Source organism: Cricetulus griseus, chromosome 5, assembly GCF_003668045.3.
Source record: "Cricetulus griseus strain 17A/GY chromosome 5, alternate assembly CriGri-PICRH-1.0, whole genome shotgun sequence".
In the NCBI taxonomy this organism is placed as follows: domain Eukaryota; kingdom Metazoa; phylum Chordata; class Mammalia; order Rodentia; family Cricetidae; genus Cricetulus; species Cricetulus griseus.
The window spans coordinates 165,297,754-165,311,658 of record NC_048598.1 but is presented as its reverse complement, the minus strand read 5'-3'; the positions used below and the strand labels follow the sequence as shown (position 1 = coordinate 165,311,658).

General features: G+C 41.0%; 1 protein-coding gene across 3 annotated transcripts in view; it reads left to right on the top strand.

The window, feature by feature from the left end:
• Crppa (CDP-L-ribitol pyrophosphorylase A) overlaps positions 1 to 13,905 on the top strand; it is a 282,328-nt gene that overhangs the window by 34,942 nt on the left and 233,481 nt on the right. For all 3 annotated transcript variants that reach the window (XM_035445627.1, XM_027419745.2, XM_035445626.1), the window contains exon 3: positions 9,298 to 9,447. In XM_035445627.1, the coding sequence (XP_035301518.1) occupies positions 9,298 to 9,447 (150 nt within the window). The remainder of the gene's footprint in view (positions 1 to 9,297; positions 9,448 to 13,905) is intronic.

Genomic DNA, 13,905 nt, shown 5'->3' with positions numbered 1-13,905 from the left:
TAGTAGGATATATTTCAATTTTTACATAGTTCTGAAATTTCTAACTTTCTGCTCTAATTTCTGTTTTAAAGAGTGAACGATCTTCCTGTGATTTGAGTCCTTCATAATATAGTGAGTTTCCCCCCCAACATTATCTTTTTATTAATTTGGGAATTTCATACAATGGACCCCATCACACTCATTTCCTTTCCTTCCAGGTCCACACTTTCCCCTTTGTGCCCCCTCTCCAAATAAAAACAAAACCAAACTGAAAAACCATCAAGTCAAATTGTATTGCCCATGTGCTCACTGGAGCATTGTCAGACTCCCAGTGTCCAGACCCTAAAAGAAAACTCAAGGCCCCCTGCCCCTGCCCCAGAAGCCATTAACTGTGCAGAGCTACACTTCAGCATCTTCATCACAGTTTTAAAGGACTCTCTTTAATAGTATACTGTCTGGACTGTTTCTTATTCTTGGCTGGGGCAGGGGTTGGCCCCGGAGCCTTCAGTGTCTCTCCTTCTCAGTTGTGTGTCTGCAGTCATCAATGCCACTGCAAAAGAAGCTCCCCACCATGGCAACCAGCTCAGCGGCAGCATAGGCAATGGACTTCCATGTAGTTTCCAGCAATAAGTGTTCCTGTGATAGCTCAGACCACAGACATCAACCTGGACCCTAACAGCAGCACTGGAATGGACATCAACATGGTCTCCATTGTCAGCACAGACCATGGACACCAGCTTGACCTCTGGTGGCAGCACCAGCCATGGGAGTCTTTCGGGGAGTCTTATTCCATAAATGAACCATTCTTCATCTCAGGTATCTTGTGGTTTTTTGAGAGTCAGTGCAGTTAGGAGGTGTGTCCCAGGAATAGGATGGCTGTCCTGCTGGCACCAGAGGCATGAGCACAGCACTGTGGCTCCAGCTGGGAGAGCAGCAAGGGTGACAGCCACAGTAGTGGCTCCATTGCAGGTCCAGTGGTCAGCGGTGCTCCCAGGCCTGTTGCTGTGGCTGCCTGCAGCTCTCTCCTGCACGGGCTGCTCCATTTTTAAAAGCATCTTCCCACAAGACCTGCCAATTTTCAGTTATGCTAGGGATACTGTGTGCTCTGCAGGCTTACCCTCTGCTACTATGTCTCCCTTGAAGCCTCCCTGGGTCTCTCAGACTCCTCCAAGGGGCCTGTGGCCCTATGTGTGCTGGCAGCCACCACCATTTTCAATCTTTTTTTCTAGTGAGTCTTATTTTATGGCAACATTTATGCTCTGCCTTGGAGAACTTTCCATGCCCCCTAAGAACATGTGTTTTGCTGTTGTTGGTTGGCCCATTCAATAAGGCTTATGGGACATAATACACTTTTCAAGACTTCCATTTCCATGCTGATTTGCCTAATTGATGTGCCTTTGTCTTAGGGTTTCTATTGCTGCAACAAAACACCATGACCAAAAGGAAGGAAATGGTTATTTGGCTTATGCATCCATATTGCTGTTAATCATAGAAAGAAATCAAGGCAGGAACTTGGAGGCAGGAGCTGATGCAGAGGACATGGATGGCAGAGGCTTACTGGCTTGCTCCCCATGGCTTGCTCAGCCTGCTTTTATAAATAGAACTCAGGACCACCAGCCTAGGGATGGCACCACCCTCCCTTGCCATCAATCACTAATTAAGAAAATGCCTCACAGCTGGATCTTATGGAGGCCTTTTCACAATTGAGGTTCCCTCCTTTCAGATAACTCTACCTTGTGTCAAGTTGATGTAAGACTGGTCAGCATAGTATTGCCATTGCCAACTAATTCTCAGCACTGTTTTTCAGTTATAGAAGTTTTTCATCAAAGGGTTTCATGGATTGGTAGCTGAATATCTTTAATTCTTGTACTTTATTGATAGGTTATCCTTTTGATTATAAAATACCCTTATTTATCTTTATTAGTATTTTGTTTACATGATATATAATATTGTTGGTTTAGCTTTATTATAGTCATAGTTTGTATAGACTTTTCAAAATCTTTTAATTCACTCTTTGTATCTTTGTGTGTTAATTATGCATCATTATAGACAGCATGGTTTGACAGCTTTTGTCTTTTGATTAGTTTATTAATCCACTCATATTTAGTGCATCATATAGTTGGATATAAATGAATCTGGCAGGAATGAAGATATTCTAAAGAGACATATGTGTATCCCTCCATTTGGTTATCAGACTATTGAAACAATGGGCTCTAAGAAACTGGAATTTCTCTAGGAATCTCGTGATGGGTGAAGAAAAGACTGAGGCCCTGGAGACAGCCAAGGGAGGAACTTGCTTCTTAGAGAAAGATTTATGACTTGTCCAATGGCCTTGCCTGAGAGGCATTGGTGTTCCATAAGATCCATAGGGACTGCTTAATTTTGCTGTTTAAACCTTATACTCATCTTACTCGGGGGAGGCAGACTTGGCAATTGCTACATATTGTTTATACCCCTTCACAATGAACACATCTTTTTTTTTTCTTTTCTCTATTTTTCTCTTGGACTTACTGAGGATTGGAGTGCAGCCTTATGTAGACTGAGAGAGTACAGATGCTGACCATAACAACTGAATTTTCCCTCTTCCCCCGTTTTCTTGTTTTGTCAGAGTTTAGTTGTGTAGCCTAACCAGACCTGAATTCCAGACCTGAATTCATGATTCTCCTCAATTCCCATTTGTTTGTCTGTATTATTGATTTTTAAACAATATTTATACTTTCTCTGCCTTCAATGAATATTTTTCTTTGGAATATTTTGATTTCTTTCAGGTGTGCGGTTAAGTAGTCAGTATGAGATCTCTCCAGAAGGCACTTAGTGCTATGAACTTTCCTCTTAGCACACTTTCTTTGTGTCCCCTAAGTTTGGGTATGCATTGCTTTTCAATGAAATCTAGGAAGTCTTTAACTTATTTCTTTATTTCTTCCTTGGCCTGGTGGTAACTCAGTAGAAAGTTGTTTAGTTATTGTGAGTTTGTAGGCTTTCTGTTGTATCTGTTATTGAAATCCAGCTTTAATCTATGATTGTCTGATAAGATACAGGGGGTAATTTCAATTTTAGTGTATCTGTTGAGACTTGTTATGTGACTAAGTGTATGGTCAATTTTGGAGAAGGTTCCATTGCAGAATGTTTCTGTTTCTTTATCTGAGGATGTGTGTGTATGTTTGTGTGTGTGTGTGTGTGTGTGTGTGTGTGTGTGTTATTGGCTAGTTTTTTCATCAGTGTTTTTCTTTTTTTTTCATTCATTTATTTAGCTCACAAATAAAGTCATGCACAATTATGATACAGAATACAGTATGTTCACAATGGCATGGCTAAATTAAACCAATTAACATGTTATATCACACATATTCATCATTTTTGTTTTGAGAACACTTAAAGTATACTATCTCACAACTTTTAAAATATAGCATATTGTTATCAACCATATTTATCATTCTCTCAGTAGACCTCAAGACTTCACAGAGTCCATGCCTCTTGTCCAACTGCAGTTTTATATCCTTAAACCAATCGTTTCCCCATTGTTAAAAGATCCACATTGAAGTCTAATAGCCACAATTCTGCTCCCTGTTCCCATAAATTCATCATTTCTAGGTTACACATAAAATTGGAATTGTGTGACATTTGTCTTCCAGTGTGTCACTTTTTTTTTTTTTGGCAAGCATATAACTTTACTACTTACTAAAGATGAAATCAAATTTGCATGCACAGGTGAACACTCACTGAAACACCTTGGATTCATCACATACTTGAGTTTCAATTAGCATATATATATTTATATAAAAAGAGCGTTATTGGCTAGTTTTATGTCAACTCAATTTGACATAAGCTAGAGTCATTGGAGAAGAAGGAACCTCAATTGAGATTGAGGCTATAGACAGCCTATAGAGCACTTTCTTACTTTGTGATGTGTGGTGCCATCCCTGGGTTGGTGGTCCTGGGTTCTATAAGAAAATAGGCTGAGAAAGCTATTCTGGGCAGCCCTGTGAGCAGCTCCCCTGGATAGCCTCTCCATCAGCTCCTGCCTCCAGGTTCCTTCCTTGTTTGAGTTTCTGTTTTAACTGCCTTTGTGATGAACAGTGCCATGGAAACATAAGCCAAACAAACCTTTCCTTCCTGAGTTGCTTTGGTCATGGTGTTTCATCATAGCAAGGGTAACCCTAACTAGGACAGTGTTATTTTATTAGCTTGGTCTATTGGGCCTACAATATACATGTTAGCAAAAGTCAGATTTTTCCTACCTCATTCCACTGAGCTGAAGAGGCATTGTTGAGAGTAGGCTGTACCCTACCCTAAATTGTTGTACTATTATATAAACTGTTGTTTTTTTCAGACTTTGCCTACCTGTGAGTGGACCATTTTACAAGCATCTTTTGACTCCATTTTGAAGATGGCAGATGGCTCTGTATCTGGGTTGACGCATGAATGGCCAGCCCTATTTGTGCAGTGCAGATAATTAACTTGTTACTAGGAGTAGAAAGGTTCCTATTCACAAATGTATTGGGCAATTGGACACATGAGCATATTGATATATTCGGAAAAAATATTCTTGAGAATTTAGTATACACCCCCGAGAGAGGAGAGGTTACAACTTCTTCATCTGGACTCCATAAAGCGATGGAAACCTAGCCATGCTGTGGTGAAAGCACCATTGCTCTGTTGTTTGACCACTACGTATGTGCATCCAGGGACCAACAGACACAAGATTGACTGCCTCAGATTTTTTGGTTTGGCTTATTCCTTGGTTTTGCTGTAGCCCACTCTAATTGCTATCTGTCTGTCTTCTGTTTACCTGTCCAGACTTGCTGTCCATCCATCTGCTTGGTTTTCTACACCTAATTCATCCCTTTCACCTCTGTTGCTGGACTCTGTAGCTTTGACCCTGCCATCCGACTCTGCATCGGCAGCCCTAGTGCCTCTACAGGTGGTCTCACCTCCAAGACTCCTCTATATGTGCATTGATTTCCCAGTTTCTTGGAAACTCCTTGCCTTTTTAATGCTTTAGTCACTTTGTGATCTACATATATACATGCCAACATGTATATGTCTGCATATTTGCCATGCGATATGCAATGCATGATGTTGGTTAATATTAGTTACTAGCTAATATCAGTCAATATTGGATTAAAAGAACCAGTATTTGCCTATCAAGTGAAGCAGGAATTTCCTGCAAATTAGACATTGTGGGCGGACATAGACATCCCCATATATGTTCTTGACCTAGTGTTTCTACAACAGACATGTTTTTATGACTCTCTCCTTCTCTCCTTCTCTTCTTCTCTGTGTTGTTATTATTATGTGTGTATATCCTTAGTGATACAAAGTGAAGTCATTATTACAACATTAGTCCTATAGCTCCTTCTAGGAGCCGGAAGGAGAAAGATGAACAAGGAGATGTGGTTTATATTTCTTGCTAGCCATTTTTGCTTTGTGGACAACATATTCATGTTCCTATCCACTGTCCTCTCCTTATATCTGCACACCTTTATCTCTATTCATTTTTATTTTAAATGCATTTCAATGTGTGGATTATGTATCTATTATTTGACTCAGTTGCTTTTTAATCAGTTAATAAAAGAAGGGAGGAAATGACCATTTCCCCAGGGTTTTAAATTTGCTGTTACTTCAATGTTGTATTTGTCCCGTGCTTTAGAATCACTGTTGGAGTTCATTTTGTTTACATTGAAGACTATCTTATATAATCTGTAGACTGAATTGGCCAGCAAAGCATTTATTTTTTTTGTGTGTGTGTGTGTGAGGTTTTAATTTTCTTTTTGAGATGTTGGTCCTATTGTTATAGACTAGATTTTCTTTTTCTTTCTGAGTGACTGCTGCCCCACTGCCTTCTAGCAGTCCCCATTTCAGATGGGGAATAACTGTTGAGCTGCTGTGGAGTGTTGTTAGTTTTCAATCCTAGAATTCCCATTGGAAACACAAAGTGTCTGAATACCTTGCTTCACTTCAGATATGATTCCTTATTTCTCTGAAAACAGTACCAAGAGCTGCTTTGAAACCTACTTGTGCTTGCTTGCCTGGGGGCAGTTTCTGTAGCTTCCTTAGGCCCTTCATGTGCTAGTCATATTGCTATCTTTGGATGCAATGCTTTATTGAAAATGAAATATTTTTGAAAATCTGTATTCATACTGGTTCCTACTGTTAAGACCCTCCGGAAGCTCAGGCCTCCAGGATCTCAGCCCAGGACCGAGGTCACCCCAATCACCAGGTGGAGTCAAAAACTTGATGTGAACTGCACGAGGCTTTATTATTTATAGTTGTTTAATGAGCTAACCCCATGTTAGCTCGGGTCTTTCATCCACCCGTCATGGTAGATGGCTAGGAAAGACAGCTCAAATCGTCTGCATAGAGATCTTATAGGGCAGTGTAAGGAGAGTGTCTCGGGGTACACACAGGCTCAGGATTGGTGTGCCTCTAGGCTTGGAGGGCTTGCCCTGTGTTGATTGGTCAGCTGGTTGTTATGGCCCATAGGCCCTCCCAGGGTGGTTGTTATGCTCTGCACGTCATTGCTGTGTACTTCTCTGTAAAGCACACCCAGAGCCAGAAAGTATAGCACCACCAGCTAACTTCTGATTGGTTCCTTGCCACGAGGCAGGCACCTAACCTCCTAGTGACCAAGTCAAGGTCTTGGCAAGCATGTGCTACTGTCATGGCTGCTGAAATGGGGAGCTGGTCCCTTCACCTACTGCCCACCTTTTCAGAAGGTATTATTTGCTTGCTTATGACTTGGCTGATTCATTCGACTTGAGCCTTTTGCACAGAAAGCTTCTGATGCCACTTTCTCAGACGTTAGAAAGTTGAGCATGTATATTCATTGAGATGACAGGATTTGGCATGGTTGGCTCTGACTGCCTTGGCTTCTCCTCACACTGCAGTCTGCTGGTATCACTCTAGTCATTCAGCATCATCCTTTAACTGTTCAGCTCTAGTTTTTGTAATGCTGGTGGCATACTTCCTCTGCAATCTGACACAATTAAATGCTGGCCTTTCTGCAGGAGTAGGTTTAAGACCAATGTTTGAAGTTTGTTTTGATCCTAGTGGGTGGGAGTTTTGCTAGCTATGCTTCCTGTGTCTTCTGGTAAATAGCCAGCCTCCAACTTAGCTTTTTTTGGTCTCACGTGGATTCCAGTATCCTCTTAATTGCTCATTATAATAATCTCCTTTTTCTAAGAATGTGCTTAGTCTGAATTTCTCTATTTTTTTGAGGGGGTTTATAGATCTTTAATCTTAGACTCCTTCTCTCCCATTACTGCTCTGGAACTGTGGATGAGCATAGAGTCCTGTTTCTTTTGGAGTGACACCCGCTTCATTGTGCTGCCACTAAGAGAGGGCCCAGAGGAGTTGGGCTATTGTCCTGCCTCTCTTTTCTGAGCATAGAAACTTTGCTCTGCCTGTGAGCAGAACACCTGAGCCACATTTGCATGGTTTCCGTGTCTGTACAAGGTGCAGAGGGGACCACTGACTCCCTACTTTTTCCAGTATGAGCTTTTGCATGTTTTGGTTTTAGTTCCCGGCCCCCCTTGGTCTCCTCCCTCCCCATTTAAGTTACATTGAGCTGAGGATGGAGAAGAAGTAAGTCACTGCTAAGTGCCACACACACTTTTCTTTTTCAACCAAGACTCAGATTTTCTTGAATGAGTTTTTAATCTGCTGAAGGCCCTTGGGAGAAGGGCTTTTAGTGGCTGCTTTAAAAATACCTTTCATACCTTTCACTGCCTGTTCCACTGGAAAAGTCTGTGAAGCCCTTTGCACTCCCAATTTGGATATCTCATATTCTCTCTTAGTTTTCCCCTTTCCTTTTCTTTCCCTTTACCTTTCCCTTTCTCTTCTCTTCTCTTCTCTTCTCTTCTCTTCTCTTCTCTTCTCTTCTCTTCTCTCTTCTCTTCTCTTCTCTTCTTTTCTTTCTTTGTTCTTTATGGCCTGGAATGGAATTCTAGTAGCTGTCAGGGAAATTTAATATTTTATGTAAAAATCAGGGTGAAAGTGTTTCTTTCCCATTTGACCCTTAACCCCTTATGGCAGCTGTTGTGAACTATTGCCCCTCAGCTTTGTCTGTCTCTCTTTTGCATTTGTGTTTAGGCTCCACATTTTGACTTGACGTCTGAGAAACACTGCTGCAATCAGACACTGACTCCTTGGTTCATACATTAGCTCTGTTTTCTTCAGCTGGCTGTAAACCAGCATGTGGCTTCTGTAAACTAGCATGTGGGCCATCTTGCTTAGCTGGTGTTGTCTTCAGAGCACACTCTTCTATTTGTGTCCTGCCTTCATGAGCTGAGATTGTCGTGTAGCAATTCTGTGGATGGAATGGCAGGCTGGAGTGAAGATACAAAGGGTTAGTTGGCTGTCCACCATGGATGCTTGCCTTGACTACTTCATCGAGGTAGCTGTCTGTAAGGACAGTCAAGACTGTGTTACAAGTGAAACCCTATTGAAAGTCAAGGGCAGAGGGTTGGCTGGGAAGGAGTCATCCTTAATGTGCAATTCAGTTGCAGCCATTAATAAGACAGAGCTTCCATTGTGGAAATGGAAATGAATGGATGGCTTGCCTGAGGAAGTGCTGCATGGACATTACATTTGAAAAGAACTGTTTGTAAAATGAATTAGAGCAAGACATAAATTCATCGTTATTCAGGTTGTTTTGTCTCAAAGTGGGGGATACTGGGGAGTTTGTTTCTTTAATGATCCAATGTGTAAATTAAATTTTCTGAAAGCACACATTTCTAAGCATTCATTTCAAACTCATTTAAATTGTTTCACAATAGTCTGTGTCTCCCTCCCATCTTCAGGGAAAACCCAATTGTCTTGTACCATTCTTTTATAGAGTTTAACCTCAGTGACTTATAATGGAAAAGACTTTTTATTTCATTTATTTGCGTGTGTGAGATGTGTGACAGTGCCTGTGTCACAGTGTGCATGGGAAGGTCAGAGAACCATCCATGGGAGTCTGTTTTCTCCTTCCGTCTAGGGTCCCAGGGATCAAAGTCAGGCCATCTAGATTGATAACAAATACATTTATTTGCTTTCTGATGGGGAAAGAAGTTGTATATGAATGTATTGTGATGAACATATTTCCGTACTATAGTGAGTGCATAGAATTGCCTTTCCATGAAAGTGATTTTTAAATTTTAGATGTTAATTGTGAATTGAGGATTTATTTAGACTTTCTGGAGAGAGATTTTGGAAAATATGCAGACCTGTATTTGAAGTGAGATATAGAGTTTAGAGTTTTCCTTCAAATGATCTGTAGGTAAAGTGAATGTGTGTTTGATTTATTCATTTGTTTATTTATTTTTTGGCCTATAGGCAGCTGGAGCAATTAGACCTCTGGTGTCCACTGTTATCAGTCCCTCTGCTGATGGCTGCTTAGACCATTCCCTGGACCGTGCTAAACACCGGGCAAGCGAAATGCCACAGGCTTTTCTCTTTGATGTGATTTATGAAGCATATCAACAGGTAAGACTCTAGGCTTTCAAAAAGCCACTGTTCTGTTGTGCTTTTTAAAACTGTGTCCACATTCAAGTTTCCAGAAAAACCTGTGAGATTCGGCATGTAGCTGTACTGCATGGCAGAGTTTATACAGTGGAGTAATAGAGTACTCTATTGGCTTAGAACAGACACTCAAGCAGGGCAGGAAGAATCCATTTGGAAGCTGCTTAAGCTCTCTCCTCTTTTTGATGGGTCTCAGAAAGCAATTCCTGCAATGGAAATGCAGGAACATGTGTGTAATGCTTAGAAGTCCATTAGAGACTCAGAGCCCCGGGGTAGTGGGGGAGGGGCTTGGTCACATAGATGGCCTCTGGCTAGCACTTAGAGAAATTCCATGTTCTCAGGAGGTGCTGAGTTCTCCGACAGGTAGAGCTGGGGAAGGGCCAGTCCAGCCAGTCTCTTCCTAGGGCTGAGCTGGATGGTGAGTGTCAGACAATTCAGACCCTCCTGGCTCCTATTAACCGGGAGAGGTACATACTGAGTCGGGAGACTTGTAGAAGCAGGATCTGATCTCGCTTTATGTCAACAGGTAGGAACTTAGGATAGGAGTCTTAGGATAGGGTAAGGTGACATGAGGAGTCAGGGCCAATAATATTCCACCAAGCTGGCCGGTGGCTAGGCAGGGGGCAGTCTTACATCAGGCCTAGCTGAGTCACTACCATGTGTAGGTTATAGGCCAGAGACAGGTCTCCAAACTCTAGCCAGGCTCAGGAGATTACACTGGGCCTCGCATCCTAGCTTTTTTAAGCCTGACAAGGAGGAATGCAGATGTGCAGTGTAAACATTGCTATGCATTCAGATAATCTCCCACAGTACTGCCCTCCCAAACAGTGGTCCATACTCACCTTATAGACAGGTTGTCTTGTTTTCAGACTAATAATGGTAAATTTTTGGCTTTCCTATGGATCACAGTTTAGATGTTCAATTAGAGACACAAAAATGATGCCCAGAAATCTTTGCTAGGTTTTGTGCAGCAATGGATCAGGGTGATTCATTTAACTTTGAATGCTGAATGGTTAATATTTTATCATTCAAGGCCTAAATGTCAATGCTTAAATTGCCATCTGACTGTGTTCCTGTAAGGTGATTACAAATCTGACTCCAGTTAAATTTAGAAAGGTTAATGTAGAAGGAGTTTCTGTCCCACTTGGTCTCATAGCTGTTTAGCCCCAAATAAACAGAGGCTTATATTAGTTATAAACTGTTTGGCCAATAGCCCAGGCTTCTTACTGGCTATCTGTCTCTTAATTATTAACCCATATCTATTAATCTATGTATTTCCACATGGTCTTGGGCTTACCAGTATTGCATGGTCCCCTTTATTCCTCGGAAGCTTCATGGCATCTCTTTGGTGGCTCCTTTTTCTGTCCTCTCCCCAGAGTCCTCCTTGTCTTGTAGGCCCGCCTATACTTCTGCCTGGCTACTGACCAATCAGTGTTTTATTCATCAGCCAGTAAGAGAAACATATATTCAAAAGGACATCCTCCATCATCTCTTTTCTGTCTAAATAAAAAGGAAGGTTTTAATTTTAACAGTAAAATTATATATAACAAAACAGTTATCCAGCAAAAACTATAGTTAATAATATTTACTCCATTAACATTTAGCAAAATTTAAAGAAAATGTTTTATCATCTATCCTATCTTTGTGTGTCTAAAGTTTTCCATATAAATTATTTTTTATCATAACTAAGAATACCATAACCATAACTATCTGTCTTCAACTCCATCAAAGACCTCAGAAGGATAATATATAAACTCTACAATTGACAGAGGCATTTCATTGCCTGGACAGAGATGCAAAGTTCTGTAACATTGGGGCATCCATCTTCAGCCTACAGGCCTAGAGTGTCTGGCAGACATCTCAGAGAAGCAGGAAATTTGAAACTGTCCCACCTGTATTGGCAGTTTGTCAGTCATTTTTCTCTGTGTCCTGCAGAATATCTGGCAGACTCTTCCATGAAGCAGGAACCCTGAAGGACAGTCCCATCTTGTTTTGGCAAATTCAATAGTCACTTTCCTGTGGGTCTTGTATGTCTAGTTTGGACAGCATACCGTCAAAGAGTCCTGGCAAGAGCAGTTTCTTGCCCAAATGGCTAGTCTTGCTGCATCGAAGGCAAACTCCACAATGAGTTTCTTCAATGCCCATCTTCCTCTCTTTAATAATTGGTGTTGCCAGGAACAGTTGTGTCTCACTGCCATGAAAAACACTAAACAATTTTAAATGCTGTATTTCATTGGTCTTTGAAATATGTCTCTGTATATCTAGAAAATCTAATATAAGTTTTGGCTACTATAGGTGACTATAATCTGTATTTAATTGTACATTACATTTTTAAAAGACCTGTATAAACACAGTACTTAAACAAGAGTAGAAATATACATATAACAGGAATGCTATTCTCTTCTTGGTTAACAAAGTAAAACACAGGATGGGGCATTATGCCTGGTGTATCTTAGCTGTAACAAACCCCTTCACCAGAGACAAGGATCAAGGAACAGCAATTCTTTGTTCACACCTCTCCCTGAGACCTCACCAGGCCTTTCCCCTCAGTCACTGGTTTCCTCATCTGAGTCATTGTTGGTAGACTCTGTTCTTGGCTTGATGACTCAGTTGCCCTATTCATGTTGTTTTCTTCAGGTGAAGCCTCTTAGACACTTTCCATTCCCCTTCCAAAGATTGACTCAGTCTTTCAGGTATCTACTGGCTTTTCTACACCCCAAGGAAACATACAAGCCTAGCCACAGCTCCAGTGAATTGCTGGATCTGGGCCATTCCATTAACCAGATGTACCATTTCTCCAAAGAACCCTGAGCCTGAATTGTTGTGGAGGGGCCCAAAATGATCTACAGAGGTAATGCCAAATTTAAAATTTAGTTAGCTAAGCCTTGCCCAAATTAAAAAACAAAAATTAAAGTGTATAGAATAGAAGACATACTACCCTTCCCCTCCTCCTTGATTGTAAATAATGTTTAAGTTGTCCATTATTTCTTTCCACAAAAGGTTGACTTTGAGGGTTATGTGGAATGCCTGTGATGTGGCTTACAGCATACTGTTGGCAAAATTCCGGAAAAGGCTTGGCAGGAGCATTGTCAGTTCTTAATGTTTCACAGGGGTCTAAAATAGTAAAAGTGCTTAGTAAAAAGGCAATAACCCCCTTAACTGCTTCTGCTGATAGGGGAACAGCAAAAAAGAGCAATTAGTAGGTGTCCACAATGATGTGGACATATTTGAGCCTACCAAAACTAGGGACATGAGTAACGTACATGTGTCAAATATGATTTGGCAATAATCCTCAGGGAGTTACAGCATAAGAGGGATGGGGCTTGATATTCGTTTTTACACATGGAGGACATTAAACATATTTTCAATGCTGAAGCAGTTTTTGATGAAATCACACATGGGATTCTGATTTTTCCTTTAGGTTGTTAGTTCCTTGGAAAAGACATATTGATAAAAGGGAGTCCACCTTTGCATTCCCCTCAGACAGTGGTCCCGGAATGTTAGAATGTGACCTAGTATGGCCAAAGTAAGCTGGATTTTCCCATGGCTGCTACTCCTGCTGAATTAGTTATAATAGAGCATGAATACAGGTACCTGATTGACTGACCCATTCTAGACACTGCCAGGACTGTGTGTTATGAATCAGAATTTAGGTGTGGAGGTTGAAGGTAGCATTATATGGAGATGTAAATCATGTAATTCCATTTTCTGTACAGAACACTTGGGTGAATCAAAGTCAGTGAAGCAGCTCTAGAAACTGGGAACCTTACCATCTTCTGTGGTGTCTGCTAATACTACACTCTATCTGTCTGTCATCTATCTATTGGTCTGTCTATCTATCTATCTATCTATCTATCTATCTATCTATCTATCTATCTATTTATCTATCTCTATCTCTTATCTATCTGTACACAGACACATGTAAAAAAAATCGTTCCTTTCTTTTACCATTGCATTTCTCTTAGCTTTTAGGACATGGGTCTAGATATAACTGGCTGGGACTGGCAAAAGTTGAGTCCACTGTAGCCTGGGATTTTAGAAACAGAGAAATTTTACTACACTTAGACTTCTGTACAGCTAGACAGATAATCGTAGAGCTGCCGTCATGTGGGTATTTAATGCTTTGAGTTGGTCCAGGATCATCAAATGATTGTAGACAGAGAAGAAGAAAACAAAAGACTGCACCAAAGTTTCGATCCTGTGGAGGGATTGTTACTTCATATGGCTGTTTCTAAAAAATTGCCAGATACTCCATGAATTAAAACAACCTAACAGTTCTGGAGATGTTGTCAGGGTATTGCCACTCCTGAAGCAGCTTGAGAGGAGACACTTCCTGGCTTTTTCTTTTCTTCCATGCTGCTTGCATTACATGCCTCTTGGCCCTTTCCTTGCACCATTACTGTCACATGCCCTGGGATTACT